This window comes from Heterocephalus glaber, unplaced genomic scaffold (assembly GCF_053883595.1).
Source record: "Heterocephalus glaber isolate CG9 unplaced genomic scaffold, H.glaber_assembly_v1.0 deba00000937, whole genome shotgun sequence".
Taxonomy (NCBI): Eukaryota; Metazoa; Chordata; class Mammalia; order Rodentia; family Bathyergidae; genus Heterocephalus; species Heterocephalus glaber.
In genome coordinates, this window is record NW_028258173.1 from 1073187 (window position 1) to 1097109 (window position 23923).

At 57.0% G+C, this 23923-nt stretch overlaps 3 protein-coding genes across 17 annotated transcripts; all 3 read left to right on the plus strand.

Annotated features, from left to right (window-relative positions):
• On the plus strand, positions 1-8993 carry Mafg (MAF bZIP transcription factor G). Of its 2 annotated transcripts, XM_004860985.4 has the most exons (4): positions 32-200; positions 3747-3878; positions 4043-4105; positions 4198-8993. In XM_004860985.4, exons 3-4 carry the CDS (start codon positions 4070-4072, stop codon positions 4648-4650), a joined length of 489 nt encoding a protein of 162 aa, XP_004861042.1. In that variant the 5' UTR covers positions 32-200; positions 3747-3878; positions 4043-4069; the 3' UTR covers positions 4651-8993. The 2 variants fall into 2 exon arrangements, with proteins under 2 accessions (XP_012933695.1, XP_004861042.1); XM_013078241.3 differs by lacking the exon at positions 3747-3878 and having other exon boundaries at positions 1-200.
• A 45-nt stretch (positions 8994-9038) lies between these two features.
• Positions 9039-16104, plus strand: Sirt7 (sirtuin 7). Of its 12 annotated transcripts, none has more exons than XR_002388095.2 (11): positions 9039-9242; positions 9313-9450; positions 9524-9628; positions 12420-12490; positions 12581-12656; positions 13253-13351; positions 13423-13693; positions 13804-13884; positions 14086-14192; positions 14676-14761; positions 15353-15542. XR_002388095.2 is itself a non-coding variant. In XM_087208151.1 (10 exons), exons 1-10 carry the CDS (start codon positions 9087-9089, stop codon positions 14683-14685), a joined length of 1080 nt encoding a protein of 359 aa, XP_087064277.1. In that variant the 5' UTR covers positions 9045-9086; the 3' UTR covers positions 14686-14865.
• A 266-nt stretch (positions 16105-16370) lies between these two features.
• Pcyt2 (phosphate cytidylyltransferase 2, ethanolamine) lies at positions 16371-23037 on the plus strand. 3 transcript variants are annotated; one of them, XM_013078210.3, is made up of 14 exons: positions 16371-16528; positions 18141-18229; positions 18769-18930; positions 19137-19203; positions 19940-20027; positions 20158-20202; positions 20463-20516; positions 20679-20817; positions 20995-21077; positions 21353-21430; positions 21642-21707; positions 21869-21934; positions 22086-22174; positions 22372-23037. In XM_013078210.3, the coding sequence occupies exons 1-14, from the start codon at positions 16440-16442 to the stop codon at positions 22472-22474; spliced, it is 1218 nt and encodes a 405-aa protein (XP_012933664.1). In that variant the 5' UTR covers positions 16371-16439; the 3' UTR covers positions 22475-23037. The 3 variants fall into 3 exon arrangements, with proteins under 3 accessions (XP_012933664.1, XP_087064410.1, XP_012933662.1); XM_087208284.1 differs by having other exon boundaries at positions 18769-18901; positions 19126-19203; XM_013078208.3 differs by lacking the exon at positions 20463-20516.
• The last annotated feature ends 886 nt before the right edge of the window (positions 23038-23923 follow it).

Here is a 23923-nt window from a genome sequence, read left to right on the forward strand (position 1 = left end):
AAACATCATGTGACGTCTGAGGAGCGGCGGCGGCGGCGGCGGCGGCTGCGGCGGTTCCCGAGCCCGGTCCGGCCCGGCCTTCCCAGAGCGCTCGGCGCGGCCCGCGTAGGCGGCCAGCCCCTCACCCCAACCCCGGGCCCGGACCCTTCGCGCCGGTCCCCGCCCCGTGGCCTGCCCCGGCCTGCTGGGCCCGCAGTGTGGTGAGTGCGCGGGGCCGGGCCCCGGGCCGGGCGGGCCGGCGGGCGAGCGATGGGGCCTGGGAAGGGGTCTGTGGCGAACCCTTTCGGCGCCCCGGGCCTCGATTTCTCCACTGGTCAGGAGCTGGTTCTTGACCCTGGCGCCTGGGCGCAGCTGTGCCGGGCAACAGAGAGGACAGGCGCCGGCTCGCGCGCGGCGGACACCGGGCGCCCCGCGGGGGGCGCGGGGACAGGGCGGGGTCGAGTGGGGCGCGCGGGGTCCCGGGGTGCGGGCCCGGCGGGCCACTGACTCATCAGGTGTCGGTCCGCATCTCCCAGCGCGGGGTCCCGGCTGGCAGGGGCGGCGGCGGCGCGGCTCCAGCTCGCCACGCGCGTGCGAGCCCAGCGGAGACGTGCTGAGTCATCAGCATGAGGTCACTCGGTGCTCCTGCAGACGCCGGGCCGGGGCGGGCAAGCGGGTAGCCCCGGGGCGGAAGGCAAGATGCCGGGCGGCGAGGTCGCTGGGCCGCGTCTTAAGTTTGGCCGAGCTGCGAGTTAGAGGCAGGGGCGAGGAGGAGCACGAGGCACGCTTCTAACTTTCTCCCGGGTGGAAGGTGAAGCCTAGGCCTTCGCATCCCTTCCAGGCAGCTGGCCTTGGTCCCACGTCTGGGCCAGTTCCCCAAACTGGGAAACAGTTCTTCGAGTGAGAAGAGGGGAGGAGCTTAGGTGGGCAGAACCAGCCGGGCTGGGAAGCAGGCTTTCCCTGTGGCTGGGCTGGCCGGCCAGGCTGAGCAGAGGGGACCGAGGGGCAGTGGTAGACAGAGGGGTGTGTGGCACGGAGGAAGCAGGAGCAGCCGTACTGGGAAATGGCAGATGGGAAGCAGACCACCGACACAGCAGATGGGAGCTTCGGGTGCAGGCACAGGGTGAAAGGATGCAGTTGCCAGTCACTCCAGTGTTGTCTCCACCTGCGGTGTGCGGTTTCAGTGTTGCAAGAAGTTTGTTGACTTCAGAAGTGTGCCCTGCTGGGTGACCAGGCACGAGGCTCTTGGGAAGTGACAGCCTGCAGGTCCTGCAACCCGAATTAGCTTTCCTTAGAGTGTACAGAGTGTACGGGTGGTTGCTGATCTATTCGGGTTTTAGAGGTAGATAGGTGCTCACCTTCTGTACTGTGGCCCTTGCCCAGCTCCTGTCTACCTTAAACTGACCTTGTGGTTTTGCCCTCAGGATGCCTTCCAAACGTATAACACCCTGTTACTTTCTCCATCTCCTCCCACACAGCCCCACCAAAGTCTCGGGTTTGTAAGTGCCAGATGCTTTCACATTTCAGCTCATCTTTGAGGTGGAATTGTATGGCCTAGAACCATGGTGGTGAACCTGTGGCACTCGTGGTGTAGCCGGCTGTTTGTTATTGAAAGCTCTAAGTTTCTTTTAGACTGACCTAGCGTTCCATGCCAGGTTCCCAGGGGGGTGTTTCTTTAAGTCTTCCAGTTACATATGCGTTGGTGGAAATGACGTTTTAGATTTTTTTGAAGAATGTCTATGGATCACAGAGAGCTTGTAGAGGAAGTGCACCTGGAAGTTTAGGTGCCAGATCATCTGAGCCATACCTCTCTGGGATTTTGGCCACTGAGGTTTTCAGACCAGGGTGGAGTGAGAGCCTCTATCTCACCTGCCTCAGCTTGGGCTGTGTGGGAGGAAATGGAGCTGCCCCTGGTTCTTAGCCTGAGCGGGTGGCCTATAGTCCCTTGGTGGCTTGGGGCCCTTGTGACCATCTGTTCCTACTCTTGTGAGGTAGGCTCAGGCATGGGGGAGTGGAGTGGGAAGGATGCAGCCTTCAGGACCTGGAGGAGGGCTGAGATGGAGCCAGCTTCTTCCTGATCGCCTGGGGTCCCCCTCTGCTGCCCAGTCTTTGTGTTTCCCTGTTGGCAGAGGCTAAGCATGTGGAGCGTGGGATTTGCTGAGGCCTATCTCCCCCTCCACACACAGGAAAGCACACATGTGCACACCTTTGATTAAAGGCGATTGGCTGCACTTGTGCTGAGTTCAGGCCTTCTGCAGAGGGTGAAATCTGTTGAGGAGGCACTTTTTGGCTCCCAGCCGCCACACTTGGCACTTTTCCGTATGATCTCAGGAAGTCACCCTTGTCACTGTGCTCAGCAGTCAGGGTGGGGGAAGAAGGGGGTGGGAAAAGCCCGAACCAGAGCAGTGTCTCTGCACCCTAGTCTGTACTTAGGTCCTGGAGCTCCTCCAGGCTGTATTGAGAGAGGGCTTACCTCCTAGGGTGGGCCTGGGGCCAGCTTATAGGACAGATCCACTGAGGACCTTTGGCTTCCACCTCTGGTTTCCTGTCCCTTGATCTGGAAGGGTTCTTTCCTCTGAGATGCTCTTGTTGGCCTGACTTCTGAGGAGGTATCTCTGGCTTCCCCTGCTTGCTTTTTGCATGCAGCCTCATGTCCTGGTTTAAGCATAGATAAAGGTGGCGTCTCTGCTCTCCTAGGAACATATCCTTCTACCTTCCATGCCTATATTTTAGCTCCCCGGATGAGGGCCAGAAACACCCCCCACATACACACACATACACACTGTCCCCACAGCTCACAGTTGCTTGAGTCTGTGAGGCCTTCTGAGGAGACTCCAGGTTGCCTTATCCTCCAGCCACTTAAAGCTGACCTGCAAGGGGATGGAGTAGGGGGGTGTCCCTGCCCAAAGGTCTGGTGGGGCTGGACTGAATGGAGAGTCTGTGGACTAGGTGTACAACGAAGTCCGTGGCAGGGCTTCAGAGAGCCAAAAGTGAGGTTGGGATATCATGGGCAGCTGAGTTGGGACATCATGGGGAAGGTGGCCCTTTGGCTTTTGTTTCCTGACCTTCTGAGTACCTCAGGCCCCAGGCAGGAGCCAGAGAACATTAGTGTGATCCAGAGAGGCTTACTCCAGGTTGCCTCAAGCTGAGCACCACCCCCAGTGGATAATTGCAGGGGCCCTTGTGAAACAGCCAGGGTGGAGTGGGGCAGGGGCACAGGATGCTGCAACCCAAAGCCACAGAATGGTTACTCCATCGCAGAGGAGGTGGACAGGGAGGTCTGGAGGAGCCTCAGGTCAGCTCCTCGCTGGAATCCCTTCACCTGGAAGGTGGGAACTCCGGACCAGAGTGCAGATGGAGCCAGAGCTTGCTGGATCACCCATTTCGGACCTCAGGAGTCTGGGAAATCAGAACTCCCCAGATCTCCAGGGGACCGGCCCTTAAACCCTAAAACCCTTAAACCCTAGAGGAAGCAGGGGCTTTGTACCAGCCTCTTCGGGAAGGGAGCTATAGGAGGTAGGACTCTGGATACACAGCACAGGGTCATCGGCTGGCCCTCACCTGCAGCTGGCCCACCTCCTGAGGCAGTCGGCTGGCCTCAGGAATGGCTGGGGTGGGAGGGGGGAGGGAGGCGATGTGCTGAGTCAGCGTGACTCGCCAGAACGGTGCGCTCTGGGGCAGCACTGGGGTTATTTTTAAAGCGCGGCTTCCTTCCAAGCTTGCCCCTCCCACGTCTGCTCTAATCGCTTCCCTCCCCCTTTGTCTAGCCCCTGCCTCCCTCACAGCCTTCAGTCCCCCTTCCCCCATCACATCTCCCTGACCTCGAACCTGGCTGTCTAGGGTCAGGGTTGTGGAGGAGCCCGGAGGAGAGGCAAGGCCCAAAGGCTGTCCTCAGTCAGGTATCAGGGGCATGGGCGGGTGATGGCCAAGGCTCTGGGGGGTGGGCAGCTGGGCAGCAGGGTCCCTGGTAGGGTGAGAAGGGAGTGTGTAGGTCCCCACATGACCTGGGGAGGGCAGGGCTGGGACAGTTGCTAGGTCTTGACCACGGCTCTGTGTCTTACAGAGTGCCTGCTCACTGTGCCCCCGGGTTATGACGACCCCCAATAAAGGAAACAAGGCCTTGAAGGTGAGCGGGCAGGGATGGGGAAGCTGGGGCTAGGACAGTGTGGGGATGGGCACCCCAGCTCTCCCATGACCCTGTGCATTATGCCGCCCCAGGTGAAGCGGGAGCCTGGCGAGAATGGCACCAGCTTGACAGATGAGGAGCTGGTGACCATGTCAGTGCGTGAGCTAAATCAGCACCTGCGGGGCCTGTCGAAGGAGGAGATCATCCAGCTGAAGCAGCGCCGGCGCACTCTCAAGAACCGAGGTTACGCAGCCAGCTGCCGTGTTAAGCGGGTGACACAGAAGGAGGAGCTGGAGAAGCAGAAGGCGGAGCTGCAGCAGGAGGTGGAGAAGCTGGCCTCTGAGAATGCCAGCATGAAGCTGGAGCTCGATGCCCTGCGTTCTAAGTATGAGGCCCTGCAGAACTTCGCCAGGACCGTGGCCCGCAGCCCTGTGGCTCCGGCTCGGGGCCCCCTTGCTGCCGGCCTGGGGCCCTTGGTCCCTGGCAAGGTGGCCGCCACGAGTGTCATCACAATAGTAAAGTCCAAGACGGATGCCCGGTCGTAGGGTTGTGTACGATTGCTGGGCAGTTCTTCGAGGGGCCACTGGGCGCATGGCAAAATTGACAGCCCTGTCTCTCTTCCTCTTTTCTTCCTTTCCTCCTCTCTTCCTCTCCCCCATCCTCCCTTCCCTGCAAAGCACAACCTGCACCCCAGGGGCACTGGGCTGAGCCCCTTTGATCTCATCGTTGTTGTGCGTGTGTTTTGTACATTGGGATTGGTCGGTTTGGCAGTGATGTTGGGTTGCCCCAACCCCTTTTGTACCAAGGCCATGCGGGGTTAGGAGTCCAGAGTGGGCACTCTAGGAATGGACAAGGAACAGACCGAGAGAGCAAGTGAGCAAGCTCACTAGGCCTCAGGTCTGCCCTCCTTGCGTGTGTGCCCACAGGCCCCACAGGCTGCTGGGCTGGGATGCGACTGGAGGGGTTCTCTTCAGACCCAGCCAGGCAGCTCAGCTCAGCCCAGCAGGAAGAGATGGGCTCTACTCTGAGAGTGGGATACCCTTGAGGGCCCTGGACAGGTGAGCCACCATCCTGGGCCCTGTGGGTGCTGGGCCAGGGGCCACAGCACTTGGGTCTGATGCGGTGCACTGAACAAGACCAAATCACTGGTTGTGAGTGTGTGTGGAGAGTGTGTCAGTGTGTCCTGCGATGGGTCCTGTGTCACTGTTTACATGACCTATTTGTGTGGTTATATAGCCCTTTATTTAAAAGAGAAGTTCCTTTTACGAAGTTATTAAATTATATGTTTAAGAGCTAAAGAGAAAAAAGCTGCAGAGTATTTATAAAATTGTCTTTAAAAAAAAAACATTTGACCATATAAATGGAAAAGGGAAGAAAGTATAATAGAAACTTTGCTAGTTTAAAAAATGAAAAAAAAAATCTCTTTCTTGTAAACTTATGGACAACTCTTTGTGGCTGTTGGAGTTTAGTTTTTATATACACAGAGTTATCAGACATTATTTATAAAACTTAGTTTAAAAAAGACAAAAAAAAAAAGCCAAGCCGCGAGCCGACCGACCGGAGGCACCCTCTTTGATATCTTTTGCAACTGTACCGAAAGTGACTTACTCTTCTGCCCTTCCTGCTTCCGTCTCTTGCCGGTGCCGTGGTGGTGCCGTGGTGTCGTCCGTGCCTGGTGAGGTTTTGTGCAGCCGTAAAGTGCTGGTGCTTCTGGTGACCTTTGACCTGTGGCTGTCCCTTCTTGTGTGTTCTCCTGTGTTTGTTTTTTGGATTTGGTTGTATTTCTTCTGCTGCTGGCTTGTCAGACCTGAGCTAGGCTGGGGTCTTAGGTAGCACCTGCTCCATCAGACGTGGCGGGGGGTCTCTGCCCAGCAGCCCAGGTTCTTCTGCTTTCAGCACCTGCCCTGTTCCTAGCTGATCTGCTGTGGGTCTCTGCCACTCCCACCCCTGCCTTGCTTTCCCGTGTTTCTGAAGCTTGGGCTGGTCCTGTGCTAGGGTATGGTGAAATTGAGAATCCATTTGGGGTCCCTGCACTGCTTCCACATCCACCACCCCTGGCCCTGGGTGGTGGTGATGCAGGGACCAAGGATTCACTGTGGGTGCCCGCAGGGTCATGGCCTAACTGTCCCTGGCTGTCTTCCTTCTGCCTTGGCTGTGTTTATATTGGCTTCATGAGGCGCCACAGGCAGGACCCCTAGGGCCCATCTTGTGGGTTTCACGTCCTACCATTTTCTTATCCTAAACTGTTTCCATGCTAAAAGGCGTGATGCTTCCCAGGCAGATTGGTCAGGGGCTCTGTTAAGGGCAGCCCCTTCCTCCTCCTCTGCCTCACTGTGAGGCCCCGGGTGGCTTCACCAGTGCCAGACAAGGGCTGTGACTCTAAACCTGGGTCTGTCTCTTCCCCTCTGGTCCATGCTGGCAGCTCTTTGCTCTGGGACCTCTTTCTGCCTCCCTTTGGAATCTGTCTTCCAGGGACCTGCTACTCAACTTGGAGGTGCTTCCTGTGGAATCCCAGCCCACCTCTCCGTTCCAGCTCCCTGGCAAACCCTCCTGGCTTCCAGGCTTGGCACAAGAAGCTCCTCATGGGTGTGTGGCCTGGGTGGGTGTTCATGTGCCCACCTGAAAGAGGCTACAACCTGGTCTCTAGCCACATGGGTCTTGGCCTCTTGCCAGAGTTGCTGGCATCTTCTCTGGGGCCCCTGGAGCCTGAAAAGCACAGAAATATAGGCTGGTGAGAGAAAAGACTATGGCCTGACAGGCCTTTACCTCATAGACAGCGGGATTTTCACTGAGTTTGATCTGCATGCCATGTGGTGGGAGCTGAGCACCTGTTGGCCCTGGTGCCTTGACAGGCACCTTTGGCTCAAGGTGGTCAGACCCTCCCATTGGTACCTGAGGCCGCTGCAAAGGGACAAGTGTCTATTGGCATCATCCCCTCCCTCCATGGGGTTAGCTAACTGGAATGCATACGTGAGTTGCTGGTGTTGGCTGTGTAGCAGTAGAGTGTGGCGCGCTGGATCATGCTAATCCCTAAAGAAGGGAGGGACAGGCACCTCATGTCCTTTGGTCCTGGCCGGGTGGTGGTGCCTCAGTGAGTGTGCCTTCCAGGTGCAGACCAGGGTGTACAGGAGTATGCTAATGACAAAGAGGAGGCTGGGGCTGAGTGGATGTTGACAGAAGTTGCAGGTTTTTGTTAAGTTTATAGAAGCTTCTAGAATTGGTAAGGCCATGCTTCCTTTGATGGTTTTTTGGATTTGGAACAATTGTTCCTTGGGTCGGGGCGTATTCTGGTTCCTTGTCAAGCCAGCCCTGCAGGATCACTCCACACCTTTGCTGCCATCTTGATTTATTGACAGTAGATCCTGTGTCCACTTGTGACTATTAGCTGTCTTTCTGATCCCTGTTAGTTCCGTTTTCCTGCTGTGAGGATGTTGTGGTTTATTTTCATCTCTCACCTTTTCTGACACAGCGAATTGAGAACTTTGGCCAAGGCCAGGTCTCCCAAACTTGTCCGCTAAGTAAATCATAATGTGCGTCTTCCCTGCCACTTTGACTTTGCCCCTTATCCTCCTCTCCTGTCTTGAAATGTATACTCAGATTTCAGAGGAAAAACCAAGCGTGAACAGGTCAGCTCTTGCCAAAGAGTATGGCCCCAGGGCGCACCCTTCCTGTGGTCCCTGGCTGCTGCTCCAGGGTGGCGCTGCCCTCAGTTCAGGTGCTCTGTGGCCACTCTGCGCTGTGTGCAGGGTTTTCTCCTGGCACCAGGCCTCTCTGTAGGCTGCCCTTGGTCCACACTTGAGGTCCGTGTGCCTGCCTATGACTGTCAGCAGCAGCCTCAGTGGTCAGTGCTTGGGCTTAACAGCTTTGATAGGCCACAGCAGGCCACATCCCTGCTGCCTTCCTCTCTGGAGTGGCCACTTGGCCAGAGCTCCCAGCCACAGCTGGGAAGCCTGAGCCACAGCCTGCTGCACCACTTCCGCTCTGGGATCTTGTGAGTTACTTTTTTAGGCTGTGGTTTGGTGAAAGGAACCAACACATTAACGACTTTTTCTCCCCAGAAGCCACGAATAATTCTTGGCATGTTTTTGCTTTCCTGTTGGCTCTTCGGTTTTGGAGCAGTTGTGGAAAGCAGAGGGCATAATCAGTGGCACACAGAGGCGGGGTGTGCCCAAGCTTCCCATGGCCTGCCCTGCTTCTGGCCTGCATGACCTGGGTGTGTACTGTACCTGTTGGGTCAGCCACGTACACTTCTACCCCACCCCTGGAACATCCACGTTGGTATTATGGTTGTGGCCCCAGTCTGAGATGGAGTATAAGTGTTCCCAATGAGCTGTGAGACCTCCCTGTTTTTGGTGACCCTAGTTGGGCTCTCGACCCCACCAGCAGCCTCATGTCCCAGCCCTGCCCTTCCTCCTGTTCCCTCCATCTGCTAGTCCCTGAAGCCTTTAACCAAACGGGAGTGGGTACAGAAAGCCTTCTCCTGGCAACTTAGGGCAACAGGACAAGGGCTATTGTGTCCCACTCTGTTGGTCTCCTTTGAGGTGTGTCCAAGCAGAGTTCAGCTGAGGGCTGAAGCCAGGGAAACCTGGGATCTGCTGGGGGTGGGGGTGGGGATCTCTGAATATCTGAGTGAGGTGTGGTGGGCTCCGGCTGTGAGGGGTGAGGCCTGGAAGCCTGCACCAGTGTAGGGCGGCCAAGGGCCTGGCCTTGGTAGGCAGTCACCTCTGCCCACCTGTGCCCTGCGCAGTATTTATTGCTAAATTATTGTCCAGGAGGGTCGGCGGTCGGCCTGACCCCCCCGGGTATTTATTGCTGTATATAGTGTATGTTTGTGATATATAAGGTTTTCTTTATTTTGTATATGATCAATAAACGCCTTTTAAACAGACCAGCGAGTGCTTCTTTGGAGCAATGCGCGGGGTGAGGGGCCGGAAGCAGCGGAGCTAGGAGCCGGAAGGGGCAGGGTGGCTCTGACACGCGCATGCGCCCACGTTCTTGCCAGGCGAGGCGAGGCGGAAGCCGGAAGCGCGCGGTCCCGGGAGCGATGGCAGCCGGCGGTCTGAGCCGCTCCGAGCGCAAGGCTGCGGAGAGAGTCCGAAGGCTGCGGGAGGAACAACAGCGGGAGCGTCTCCGCCAGGTAGGCTGCCGCTGCCCCCACGCCCACTCGTATCTACACCGTCGCTCACCACCTGCCTGCCCTCCTGCAGGTGTCGCGCATCCTGAGAAAAGCGGCGGCGGAGCGCAGTGCTGAGGAGGGACGGCTGCTGGCCGAGAGTGAGGACCTAGTGACGGAGCTGCAGGGCCGAAGTCGGCGGCGCGAGGGCCTGAAGCGACGGCAGGAAGAGGTAAGTCCTGTCTGGCAGCTCTGGTGGGGCGGAGGGAGGGTTGGACAGGATGACCAGCCCCAGCTCCCTGCAGGTATGTGATGACCCCGAGGAGCTGCGGAAAAAGGTCCAGGAGCTGGCCAGCGCTGTCCGGAATGCCAGATACTTAGTGGTTTACACAGGTGCCGGCATCAGTACGGTAGGTAGGGCGTAGAGCTTCGGACAAGTTGGGGCGGTTGGGGCGGCCGGGCCAGGCCAGGTAGGTGTGGGGCGCCCCCTTCTGGCAGACTGACCTGGGACAGAATTTAGACTCATTCATCTTTTAAAGCAATTCTTCCTCAGTGCTACGCGAAAAGACTCACTTTAAAACTTAGCTAAGGCAAAGACTTTAAAAATGTGTGACCTATATGTGTCAAACAGGTGGAAACAGTGTAGTAACTGCTTGCTGGCCCCTCCTCTTAAAGTTGAGGACAGTTGATTGACCAGGATATGTGGACAGAGCTGACCTTCAGAATTTTCATTTCTCGATTCCCCACTTATTGCGCTTTCCCCACGTTGAAGGAAGGTAAGTAGAAAACAGGACAGAAAGAATCAGGGACGGGGATTTTTAGCTCAGTGGTGCCACGCCAGTCTCCCAAGCACAAAGTCCTGAATTGGATCCCCGGTACCAGAAAAAAAAAAAAAAAAAGAATCAGAATACACCTGGTAAAGAAGAGAAATGCTCTGGGTTTTTCTCTTAAGAAGCTACCGGGCCAGGGATTTAGCTCAGTGGTTTCGCCGCCTGCTGCGCAAGCTCAAGGACCCGAGTTCGATCCCGGGTACCAAAAAAAAAAAAAGAAGCTACCCTGCGTCTGTGGAACATGATTAGCTTTGAAAGTGTGTCTGGTACCTTATCCGTATAATCTGATGGGTGAGTATGGAGTGTTAGGCAGATGTAGGCCCAACAGAGGTAAATACTAAGTGATTTCTGGTCTCAAGAAAGAAGCCCTTGGGGCTGGGGATTTAGCTCAGTGGTTCTGCCGCCTGCTAGGACCTGAGTTCGATCCCCGGTACAAAAAAAAAGAAAAGAAAAGAAAAGAAAGAAGACCTTAGGTAACTGGGCATGATGGTGCACACCTATAATCCCAGCTACTTGGGAAACTGAGGCAAGAGAATCAAAAGGTGGAGGCCTGCCCAGGCAATTTAGCAAGACCCTGTCTCAAATTTTAAAATGTCTAGGGGTGGTATGCATCAGGTCCTGGGTTTGATCCCTGGTACTTGAAAAAAAAAAGCTCTTAGGTGAAAGTAATCTCACATGTAAGCGTAATACAAAGATAACTTTGGGGTTACTGTCACACAAATCCAGATAGACTCTGAAAGGTGGGCATGGTGACTCGTGCCTGTATTCCCAGCTGTTCCAGAGGCTAAAGTGGGAAGATCTCAAATTCAGGCCAGCCTTTGCAATGTGGCAAGACCCTTCTCAAAGCAACCCCAAAACAAAGATGAAAATGACAGACACTGTATTCAAAGCTGGGAAGCCTTTTCCTGTGAGCTTGCTGAGGGAGGTGGCATTGAGTCAGAGCCTCAAGGGGTAAGATTTACAGGTGAAGGTGGGCATGAGGCACTACAAACAACAGAAGCCCAATAGCAAGAATGTGAAAGGTGCCTTCACTGTTCTAACTCAGATACCTGGAGCTGGACATCTCAGGCCCCTCTCTCCACAGCCACATGTAAAATCCAGTCATGTGATTGTTTAATGATAGTAGCTGGGCATGTTGGCACACACCTGTGATCCTGGCACTCTGGAAGGCTGAGGCAGGACGATTGCTGTGAGTTCCAGGCCAGCCTGGGCTGCATAGTGAGTTCAAGGCCAGGATGAACTACATAAAGAGACTCTGTCTCACACACACAAAAAGAGAAAACAAACAGTAACATGGCCTTTTGCAAAGCCTGCAGTGACAACTAAATGCAGAGAGTGGCTAGTCAGTTTGATCTGAGCTTTACTGTTTTGAGGTTCCTCTCTTGAATATGACAGTCTAATTACTGGTAAGGGCGGGTATTTTTCTTTTTCCTTTTTTTTTTTTCATACCAGGGATCCAACTCAGGTCCTTGCATTTTCGAGGCAGGCAGCAGAACCACTGAGCTAAATCCCTGGCCCTCTTTTTCCTTTTTTTGATACCGGAGATTGAACTTTGGTTCTTGCACTTTCGAGGCAGGCAGTGGAACCACTGAGCTAAATCCCTGGCCTGCAGCAGGTATTTTTCTGAGCTTAAGCAACAGTAAGGAGCCAGAAGGGAATGTAGAATGCCTGGGTCCTGGAGACTTTCTGCTTCCTTCTCTTGGGGATTAGTTTGTTTTGCTGGATTAAAAAGTTGGTAAATTAGATAATGTTTACCTTATCTAGAGAGGCTGTCTTATGTGTATTAAGGTAGAACAGGAGCTATGTAGAGCTTCAGGATATAAGAATTTTTGGAGATGGCCTGGTGGCACATACCTGTGATCCTAGCACTTGGGAGTAGAGGCAGGAGGATCACTGAGTTCAAGGCCAGCCTGGGCTACATAGTGAGTTCACGGTCAGTCTGAACTACATAGTGAGACCCTGTCTCAAAAAACAGAACAAACAAAATTTGGACAGAGGAGTACTCCTACCCAGGGGCCCACCATTAGCTAAACATTTTTTGAATGCTGAGCCTGCCCAGTCCACCTCAGTGTGGGGAACAAATGTGGCTGCAGAGCCCAGATCTGTACTAATTGCTAGAGTGGCTGGGCAAGGGGGTGTCGGGGCTCCATGGCACCTGGAATGGTGAGGTGGGCCATGTGGGAGGGAGTTAGGTAGAAAGAAGGGGCCATACTGGGGCACTCTCCGTTTTGGGTCAAGGTAGGTCAGCTGTCGGAGGAATAGGCCAGTTTGTGGGCCAGTGTGGAATGTAGCATGCCCAATTTTAGGGGATTTTTCCAGTCCTTACAGAGATGCCCTTTGACTGGACTTATCTTTTTTTCTGAATGTGCAGGCAGCTTCTATTCCAGATTACCGAGGCCCAAATGGAGTGTGGACACTGCTTCAGAAAGGGAGAAGTGTGAGGTGAGCAGCCCAGCGGCCTTCCCACGTGGTAGAACAGGGTTCGTGTGGGCCTGACTAGCGCTCCCTCACCCTGCTTTCCCGTCTGCCCAGCAGAGCTGCTGACTTGAGTGAGGCCGAGCCCACCCTCACCCACATGAGCATCACGCGCTTGCATGAGCAAAAGCTGGTAAGAACACCGTGGTTGGCATGTCCGCCAGGCCTGGGCCCAGAGCTGCCTCAGTGCTACTCACCTCTGCCACATGACTGCGCTCACTGGGTCAGACTCCTGTTTGATCCTGTGCCTCCCCAAGAAGAAAGGGCAACCCAATCCAGAACCCTTTTCTTTTGAGCCAGCCTCCAGCTCCTCTTGCATTATCCCAGGGGCCTTGGAAACAGCCCTAGCCGCAGGGGAGGCCTCTCAGAAACCTCCAGAGACCTGCTGAGCACCAGGTGGGGAAGGAGTAGACGTGCCTGGCCCCTTGGCAACCTGAAATCCAATGATGCAAGAGGGCATGAATCTGGGGCAGAGTGGCCCTGTCTGCCCACTTCTAAGTGCACAGCTGCTCCCCAGCCTGCTAGGGACAGTGCACACATTTGTTGTCCTGGTCACTCAAAGAGGAAGAACATGGTGCCCATCTGCTCACCACAGGGCTCTCCTGCTTCCCGGGGGATACACCTGCATGTGCTTTACTTTCTGAGGCTCTTTTTGGGGTTATGGTGACCTCTGGGTCTTGGGAGCTCTTGGCCACCCCCCTCCTGACTGCTACCATGTCTGCCTTCCAGGTGCAACACGTGGTATCTCAGAACTGTGACGGGCTCCACCTGCGAAGTGGGCTGCCTCGTACAGCCATCTCGGAGCTCCACGGGAACATGTACATTGAAGTGAGCAGTCCTGAGGGGACAAAGGGTCTGCGCGGCAGGTGGGTCTCACTCACTGTGCCCTTTGTCCTCAGGTCTGCACCTCCTGCATCCCCAACAGGGAGTATGTGCGTGTGTTTGATGTGACAGAACGCACCGCTCTCCACCGACACCAGACAGGCCGGACCTGCCACAAGTGTGGGGCTCAGCTCCGAGACACCATTGTGCACTTTGGGGAGAGGGGGACATTGGGGCAGCCTCTGAACTGGGAGGCAGCGACGGAGGCTGCCAGCAAAGCAGATACGATCCTGTGTTTAGGGTCCAGCTTGAAGGTACGCGCCGATGACACCATGAGCTCCCCAGGAAGTAAGATTGTTACCACCCTGTCTACCCAAACCCATCCAGTTGGCATTTGATTCACTTCTCCAGCCTTGTTTTCTGTGTGTGCTGTGTCTGTCTGTCCATCCATCCTCCAGGTTCTAAAGAAGTATCCTCGACTCTGGTGCATGACCAAGCCCCCCAACCGGCGGCCCAAGCTCTACATTGTGAACTTACAGGTAACTTGGGTGCTGAGATCTGCACACTCATACCCAGGCCTCAGATCAGAAGAATCAGAGAGAGATGTGCGCATTCATGAACCCTGGAAGTCTAGCAGAGGCCTGAGTGGGCCAAGGGGAATGCCGACTGAGCCAGAGACTCAAGGTTTACAGGCCTCTGTAAGGACTAAGGTTGCCCTCACTCACCTTTCCTGTCCTTAGTGGACTCCAAAGGACGACTGGGCTGCCCTGAAGCTTCATGGGAAGTGTGATGATGTCATGCAGCTCCTTATGAATGAACTGGGCTTGGAGATCCCCCTCTACAACAAGTGAGTGGATGTAGCCACATCACCACCACATCCCTGCCCCTCTGTGTGGTGGGCCGTGTCTGTCTGCTCCTGTGAGCCAAGTGTGAGGAAGGCCTTGAGTTGTGAGTGCTGACTGAGGTGTGACTGAAGTGTGATGGCAGCCAGAGGGACTGGCCTCCATGGCTCACTGAGGCGAGACTCCACACACACATACTTCTGCCTGGCTGTGTGCCCAAAGCCCTGCAGCCCTGGAGCGGGGATGGCCACTGTGTTCCTACACGACATTCCCGTTGGCCTGTCAGACAAACCTGGATGGAAAAGGGCCTTGAGGGGACGAGAACTCGGCAACTCTGGTCAGACAGAATCTCAGTGTCCTTGGTTTTGGGAGTTGGCATATTTGGGGGAAGCTTAAACAAAATGTCTTAATTCAGAATTTGTGATAATTTAGACTTGGTTTATGTATTGAGTAAAAAGTTTACACTTTCTTTCTCTGTGAATTTTCAGGGTCTTATAGGGGAAATCAATAACTTCTTTTAATCAAAGGGTTCAAGAAATTAAGGATCCCTTCACCTCTGGGCCTGGCAATTCTTGTATGTTATGTTTGTGGTGTTCTGTGACGTGGGCCTATCGTGTCCTGTATTTTTTTTTTACATTAACTTAGTTCATTTTCTTTATCAGTGCTTATCTGTATCTTACGTTTATAATCTGTGGTTCTACATCTCAGACACATGATTCCTTCACGGTGTAGTCTGTAGGCCACAGCTCCCTAGTCAGCTGGCCTTCCCTCCCTCCATTGCGGCGTCTGGGAAGGGGGAGAGGGTCTGGTTTACCTGCCCCTGGCCATGAGTGAAAGGTGGGGCCCAGGGTTGCTAGTGATTCACCCCTGGAGACGGAGGTGCCCTGGACTGCTGCCACCCTACCCTATGCGTGCACGGCCCACTGACTGGACGAGACACTGAGTTCTGAGGAGGCCAGCGAGGGCGAGTACTGCCCTGTGAGTTGCCACCCAAGGAGGTTAGCTCTCCTGCAGCTCTTCTGTAGCTCGGTAACAGGCACAGCTAAGACACGGGGAGGGGAGGGGAGGGAAGGCAGGTGACCTCCTCAGACAGCTTTCCCGTGCCGGGGTGGGTTGTGACTGAGCCCTCCCAGGCGCGCCTGACGCTGCTTTCCCTCTTTGGTAGGTGGCAGGACCCCATCTTCTCCATGGCAACTCCCTTGCGAGCTGGTGAAGAAGGCAGCCACAGTCGCAAGTCCCTCTGCAGAAGCAGAGAGGAGCCCCCACCTGACGACCGGAGCACCCCACTTAGCACAGCCCCCATCCTAGGGGGCTGGTTTGGCAGGGGCTGCGCCAAACGTGCAAAGAGGAAGAAAGCAACATGACCTGGTGTTGACAAAGAACAACTGGCACTTTGAAAATGGCTGGAAATTTTATTCTGGGGCAAGTGACACTGCAAAGCCAGCTTGTCCTCGTGAAGTCTAGTGTGAACTCCTGGGTGACATTTCACGTGACATTTTTAGCCATCTGCCCCGCGGGAAGCCCCCTTGCACTGCTGTGGTCCCCTCAATGTGGGCTTGACCTGAGGGCACCTTCTCTACCCAAAGGGGTGGCTGCTGGCCTTCCTGTGAGAACAGCGCGGGTTCCGGGCCTGGCTGCAGAGCAGCCCGCAGCTGCCTTACCTCACTCACCCAACTACTCTCAGGGCCTCCTCTATTTCTACTTTTTTTTTTTTTGGTACCTGGGATCGAACTCGGCTTCTTGCGCTTGCGAGGCAGGCGGCGGAACCACTGAGCTACATCCCCGGCCCTATTTCTACTACTTCTTACTAAATGTTAACTTTATAGAACCTGTCTGTGGTGGGTGTGCAGCAGGGCGGCGATTCTGAGCCTCCCCTCCGCTCTGGACAGACCTTCCTTATTAAACATCTGCACTGTCTTCCTGTCGGGTGGCTGCTCCCCTGCTCATCTGGGCGCCCCTTTGGTTGAGGGCCCCTAAGCGGGCGGCGGGAGACACCCCGGCGCGGTCCTCCCCGCCCAGCCAGCAATTCGGACTGGGGGCGGGGCGCGCCCTTGGCTCCCGGGGGTGGTGGGGCGGACCTGGGCTGGCGGCCCTCCGTATTGGCGGCGGGGGGCGGGGCGAGGGGCGGGCGGCGCACGCCATTGGTCGCGCATGGCGGGTGAGGCCCGCGTGACAGTTCGCGCGGAGAGCTGGGCGGGGCCGCGGCGTTCGGAGTTTCCGGAGCTCCGGGACCGCACCGCCACCCCAGGACTATGATCCGGAACGGGCACAGGACAGCGCCCGGCGCCGAGCGGCGGGGTCCGGGGAGTAGGAGCGCCGTGCGCGTGTGGTGCGATGGCTGGTGAGCGGGGCAGCGGGCGGCCTCCTCCCGGAGTCACGCGCTGGCCGTTGTCCTGGGCCCGGCCCCGTGCCGCGGTCGACCCTGGCTGGGACCGAGAGGGACCTGGCCCTACGGCTCTCTGGGAGGCACCCCCGCGGCCCCGCAGTGGCGTCCGCCGGCCTGGGACCTTCCGGGCCTGGGGTTTGGCGCTGGGGGCCGCAGTCCAGCTAGTCCTTTGGTCGCAGAGATGGGGAGGGAAGCGTGCAGTTGCCGAAGCCACCGTCAGTGTCCTCCAGGGAGGGTGAGGTGCTTCCCACGGGCGGACAGCAAGGGGCTCTGGGGGTGGTGGAGCGCACAGGCCTCCGGGCTGCGGCGCTGCTGGGATTCGGCAGGCTTCTCTGGCAAGTTGAACCAGGGCATTGGTGTCAGAGAAGCTGAGGGCTGTCAACAAGTAGAAGGACAGGTAAGCTCTTCTAGAAACTTGCTGCCTTCAATTCCTTCACGTGCAGTGACTGACAGAAGTGGGGAAGGAACTGGACGGTCAGCCGGTGGCTCCTGGAGGCTTGGAGGGGAGGAGGCACGCGCTTCATTTGCATCTGAGTCGCCTTGGGGGTGGGAACGTGGCTGCCAGTCGGTGGACCCTGACCTTGGCCCTGGCCGGGGCCACAGCCCCTGGACTTCCCACACCCTCCCTCCCTGCTGTGTTCCCTCCCCCGCCCGTCCAGCCGGCGTGGGTTGGCCACACTTCAGTCTTGTCTCCTGGGCCCCTGCACTGCGGTAGTGGGAGTGAGAGGGAGGGGGCAGAGCACGCAGGGCAGGACCGGCCCACAGAGAAGTGCTCTGGCGGTCACCAGTGCACACGAGAGCCCCATGAAGAGGGCTTGTGGCCAGGCCCGGATTTGAGGATAAAGAGCTCTAGAACTAGGCGACACAGGCAGTTCTGCACCAGAAAGCTGCGCTAGGCCGTGAGGGACAAAAACAGGAATTTCAAAGCCAGTGTCCTAGACCCTTGCCTTCTGATTGGGTTTTTTTGTTTTGTGTTGGCCTCGGGGACTGAACCGCCCGCTTGTGTCAGAGTTAATGTTGGTTTATTTTAAAGTTTAAAATGACTGACCTAGCCAGGCATGGTGGTGCATGCCTGTAATCCCAACACCGGGGAGGCTGAGGCAGGAGGATCATCATTTGTTCCAGGCCAGCCTGGGCTACACAGTGAGACCCTGTCTCAAATAAATAAAGCGACTGACCAGAGCACTTTGTATTTGGTGATGGGAGGGAACAAGGACAGAAGATCCAAGGCATTGGAAATGGCCATGCAGCTCCCAGTGGGAGAGTTGGTCCTGGGATCTTGACAGCCCTGGAGACCTCATTAGCCTTCCCCTTGCATGCTGTACCCTTGCCAGACCTGGCACTGATAGCAGACTGCTCGGAGGCTGGGGATCTGGGGGTGTGCACAGCTGAGTACCCACCTCCCCTCTGAAAGGCCAAGGCGGGCTGGGGCATAGGAGCAGTTCCAAGTGGTGGTTCTCCAAGGACTTCCTAAAGAGGTCTTGAAGGAGAAAAGCCTGCTCTATCACAGGCCTCCTAGTCCCTGCTTCCTCACTACAGTACTTGACTGGACTATCTGTTCCCACAGCTATGACATGGTGCATTATGGCCACTCCAACCAGCTGCGCCAGGCTCGGGCTATGGGCGACTACCTCATTGTGGGTGTGCACACTGACGGTAAGGTGTGGGCTGCTGGGCCTACCTGTCACCCTGCAGCCCTCTTGGGGCCACCCCAGCTGACCAAAAGCCTGCAGGATCTGGGGTTGGGCAGGGCAGGCCCAGGTAACCCTCCCCAGAGCACACTGTGAGTGAGAAAGGTTAGCAAGCTAGGCCCAGCCAGACCCCAGCTGAAGATGGCCCAAGGTATAGAGAATAGGCTGGTAGAGTCCATGTGCAATGCTGTCACTGGACCAAGTCTCTCTGGCTGTGCTGCCCATTCCCCTCCAGCCCTGACCTGGCTCCCAAGGCCTACAGGGACTGGCACCTATCCTGGGTCGAGGGGCCATCCTGTTACCCAGCAGAGGCTCTGAGCATCTCTGCTGGCCAGAGAACAAGCACGTGGTCCTGACCTGTGGGACCCTCAGCGCCAAGAGTGACTGGCTGCCCACCATATGCCCACCTGTGTGGTCACAGGTCTGGTCAGTATAGGGAAGCAGGTTCCTAAGGAAGCCAGCTAAAGGCCATTTGTCTGTCCTTGTCCTTTTCTCTGGCCCTAGAGGAGATCGCCAAGCACAAAGGGCCTCCGGTGTTTACCCAGGAGGAGAGATACAAGATGGTGCAGGCCATCAAGTGGGTAGATGAGGTGGTACCTGCAGCTCCCTATGTCACCACACTGGAGACACTGGACAAGTACAACTGCGACTTCTGTGTTCATGGCAGTGAGTGGGCGGGACTTGGGGACAAGGGCTGGGCCCAGGCCCAGACCTCCTGGTGTGGCATCTGGAAATGGTGGGGATCTGAAAAGGATCTGGATCCCTTCCCAGAAACAAGCACACTGTTTCGGGGTGGGGGGTGGGGGGGTGTCCTGGACCTTTGGCGGGCTCTGGGTTAAGAATCCTTATTTCTGTGTGCATGTCACCCCGAGATGACATCACGCTGACTGTAGATGGCCGTGATACCTATGAGGAAGTGAAGGAGGCAGGGAGATACAGGTAAGTCCCAGGCAGCCCCATGCAGACAGCAGGGCACAGGGTTCTCTCCCAGCTCGAGCGTGGCTGCTCTGCAGTCGCCTATGAGAGGAGCATCTGGGCCTGTGGCCAGGGCTGGCAGCTGTGGCAAGGAAGGTGCCTGTTGTGGGTGTGGGTCTGGCAGCCCGGCTCCATAGCAAAGATGATAGCATTTTTTTTTGGTGGGGGGTACTGGGGATCAAACTCAGGACCTGGTGCTTATGAGGCCGGTGACAGGACCACTGAGCTAAATCCCGGGCCCAGTGGTAGCATTCTTAGTAGGCACTGTGTTAGGGGCAGCCTCAGACTTCATGCAGCTATTGAGCACTGCAGCACAGCTGGTGCCTCTGAGGAGCTGGCTTTTAATTAACTTTAAAGACCCAGCTGTTTTCAGCGGCTCCACACTGCAACCTGGAGTCCCTTTGGCAGAGAACGTGCGCTGGAGCAGGACCTGGGGACAAGGGGGCCCCAGTCTGGCCTGTCACTCCTAGGCACTGCGGAGTGCCTTCATGTTGCTTTAGTCCTGTGGTTTCCTTTAAAGGAAGAAAGCACAGTGCTTTCTCCTGCTTCTCATCTGGGTTTTCCCTTGTAGCCGAGTACAAGGAGGAGACACCAGTGTCGGGTCGGGTGAGGGTCATGTCCCTCAGGTGGGGCCTGCTGTAAGCAGAGCCTGGGTAGTGTGTCCAGGATGCAAAGCCCCTGACCCCGCCTTGCCCCTCAGAGAATGCAAGCGCACCCAGGGTGTGTCTACCACAGACCTCGTGGGCCGCATGCTGCTGGTGACCAAGGCCCATCACAGCAGCCTGCAGGTGAGTCTGCAGGGACTACAAAGGGTCTGTGGGTTCCTAGTGGAGGACACTACAGCCCGGGCAGGAGCTCCACTCATCATCACCCCAGGGCTTCCTGCCCTGCCTCTCAGTGCCCTCTCCCCACGTACAGGAGATGTCTTCTGAGTACCGCGAATATGCAGACAGCTTTGGCAAGGTAAGTGGCCGCCCAGGGAGTGGAGTGATGCCTGCTGCCACACTGCCACGGGGCTTGCTTGGACCCACCTCCCTGGCCTCCCTGCTTTGGGGACGGGTCAGCTCAGAGCTTCACTGTCAGCCCTCCTCCTCCCTTCTCAGCACTGACCAGGCACTGACCACCAGGCACTGACCACCAGGCCTGGCCAGTTGGTGGATGCTGGGCAGGAAGACATGCAGGCAGCCTCTAACCAAGTGGCCTGGCCCTCTCTCCCTTTGTAGCCCCCTCACCCAACACCTGCCGGGGATGCACTTTCCTCAGAAGGCTCCTCCCAGGTGACCAAATGGTGGCCTTGAGGTGCTGGGTCCCGCAGAGGGCTGTGCCCTCCAGCCTTCATTGAACTTCTTTCGGTGGTGGGGCGCCATGCTGACCTGGGGCAGTCACAGTGGTGGTGGCCAGGCCTCTGCTGTTGACCAGCTCCCTCTCTCGGCTGACAGTGCCCTGGGGGACGGAACCCCTGGACAGGGGTGTCCCAGTTCCTACAGACGTCTCAGAAGATCATCCAGTTTGCTTCTGGAAAGGAGCCCCAGCCGGGGGAGACTGTCATCTACGTGGCTGGGGCCTTTGATCTGTTCCGTATCCTCTGCAGGCCTCCGCTGTGCCATACCCACGTGTGGGTCGGGGTGGGGCTGCCTGGGTACAGAGGGACGCCCATCACCAGGGAGAATGGTGGTGGGGCCAGTGGGCATGAGCTTTTGGGGGCTCAGAGCTACTTATCCTCCCTGCCTGTTCTTGCCTCTTAACTTGTCACAGACATCGGGCACGTGGACTTCCTGGAGAAGGCACACAAGCTGGCAGACAGGCCCTATGTCATCGCTGGCCTGCACTTTGACCAGGTCTCTGCTTGCCCGCTGGCTCTCCAGCACCCAGGCTGCTGAGAGTCTTAGAAGCCCTTGAGAGAAACCTGGGGTCAGTGTGGGCTCAGGTGGCCTGTGGAGGCAAAATGGACCCCTGGGGCAGAGTCTGATTCTCTGGAGTTAAGGACTGTTGTGTCTGGGTGTTCCTGTGAGGGGCCACCTTTCCCAATTACTGCTCGCCAGGGACAGCAGGGAGGGAGGGCAGTTTGCCCGCCTGAGGTTCTCGAGCTGAGCCAACCTCACTCTGCCCATAGGAGGTCAACCGGTACAAGGGGAAGAACTACCCTATCATGAACCTGCATGAGCGGACGCTGAGTGTGCTGGCCTGCCGGGTGAGAGGGGCCCCTTCCACACTGAGGCGCCCAAGGGATCCCGGGGGGTGCAGAAGCCTTGAGCTCCCCTGGCCTGCAGGCCAGGCATGCTGCCCTGTCGTTGGCTTGCTTAGAGCCTTGGCCCTGTGCTGGGGCCGTCCCCCGCCAGCCCCAAGCCCTGGCTTTCCTGAAGCAGGGACTCATCGAGCCCCTCTGCTCACTGTCCCCACAGTACGTGTCCGAAGTGGTGATTGGGGCGCCATACCCAGTCACAGCAGAGCTCCTGGGTCACTTCAAGGTGAGGCTCCCTGTGGGCAGGCACATGGTGCTGCCATGGCTCCAGGGAGGCGTCGGGGATGAGGGCTGGGCAGAGCTGGCACACTCAGGCCCAGGCCCTGCCTGGGAGGTGTGGGTGGTATGGCCTCCCTGGGGAGGCCTCCTGACCCCTTCCCTCCCCAGGTGGACCTGGTGTGTCACGGGAAGACAGAGATTGTGCCCGACAGGGATGGCGCTGATCCCTACCAGGTGGGTTGCACTGACCGTCCTTGGGTCAGGGCTGGCAGGCGCCTAAGCCTCACCTCCCTCTGGGAAGAGCACGGCCGTCCTTGCCTGCAGCTCGAGGCAGCAGGCTGCAGTCAGGAGGAGCCTCACTCCTCCCTCTTCTTGAGGCTTCTAGGAACCCAAGAGAAGAGGCATCTTCCGTCAGATCGACAGCGGCAGCAACCTCACCACAGACCTCATTGTGCAGAGGATCATCAAGAACAGGTAGGGCTGGGGATTTAGCTCGGTGGTTATGCCACCTGCTTTGCAAGCATAAGGTCCCCGAGTTCAATCTCAAATACCAAAACAAAAAAAAGAAACAAGAACAGGTACCCCATCGAGGGGGGTCCAGTTGGGGGGCAGTGTGTACCTGCCAGTGACCACAGGTCCCCTGGCCTCGTTCACCCCTGCCCCTCCCCCAGGTTAGAATATGAGGCTCGAAACCAGAAGAAAGAAGCCAAGGAGCTGGCCTTCCTGGAGGCCATGAGGCAGCAGGAGGTACAGCCCACAGGGGAGGATGAATAGACTGCCAGCCCGGAGGACTGTCTCGGAGAGCCTGGGCACCGAGTCCCTGCTGCACTCCGCTTCTGCATCTTAGCACCCATGATTCTGAAGGAAGCAGGCCCTGGCTGGCCACTGAGGACCAGCATGGGGAGCACTCCTTCTGCCTGCAAGGGGCCTGTTCTGCAGCAGGCTCTCAGTTCTTCGAACACCGGAGCAGGCCAGCCTGCACGACAGCAGAGGGCACCTGTGACCCAAGTGTGCTGCTCCTGTCTGCTTCTGCTGAATGGGTTCCGGCTGCAGCTCCCCTATCCTGGACGGGCATGCCCTTCCTCCTGGCTGGAGGCTGCACTGACTGTCCATCCAGCTTCCATGGGGGCACAGAGAGGACAGCCTTAGGGAGCTATGGCCCTGGGGCTGGCTGTCCTCAAGTGGGCACACTGCCCTGCAGCATGTCCCAGCACCCCTTCCCTGGCCCTGCCCACCTGGGCAACCTCATCACCCTCCCACAGACCTTTGGCCCTCCATTCTGTACCTCAATGGCTGGTGTAACTCACTGCAACTGAATAAAGCTTGGTGGGACATGTTGTCTGGCTCCCAGCCTGGAGAAGGAACAGGGAACTGTCCCACCCTGCCTGTGGTGAAAGTCAGCTCCAGGTGCCTCAGGGTGCTTCCAACTGCCCCCTCCAGGGGCTCCTACAGGAGGCCAGGAAGCCTAGCAGTTCAGCCCCAACCCTAGGCTCCTCCACACAGCTATAGGGTCTCAGTCTGTCACCTTTGCTGGTGAGCAGCCCTGTCACTGCAAGGGGAACCTCTTGATGGTGGCTATGAAGGAGACAATTTAGTTGTTTTTGTACCATTCTAAAAAGGATGAGTCGGGATGGGGCCCAGTGGTGCAGCATTTGCCTAGCACGTGGGAGGAAGGCCCTGGGTTCCAACCCTGGCTCTACCTGTGGATGCCCAGTCAGTTTGCCTCTGGGCCACTTGGGGGAGCTGGTGGGCTCCTGCTGAGGAAGGTGGGCCTGTCCTCTTCCATAGCTCTAGCTATTGAACCTGAGGTGAGGTCTACTAGGGCACATCCCAGCTGGGCAGTCACTCCTTCCCCTTTGGGCCCTCAAGTTCAGGAGCAGAGGGGTCACCAATCCCCACAGACTCCAATGGCAGGGGTGCAGGGCTGCCTGGCTGAAGGCTGGCGAGGGGGCAGACCCAGCCCTGGCACAGCTGGCCCTCAAGTGTGCTGCCTCCTGAACCCAGGCACTGGGTGCTACAGGAGCAAGAATCATGCCACATCCAGCCATGGCCCTTGGTAGAGGACCAGGACACCCTGCAGGCAGGCTCTGGACCTCTGGGACCAGAGGGGGGGGGGCATTCAGAGGCCCCAAATCCTGCTTCTGCTGATTGGCTCTAAGACCCAGACTCCAGAGCCCTTAAATGGGGATGGCTACAGGCAGGCCCTCAAGGCCTTAGGGGCTG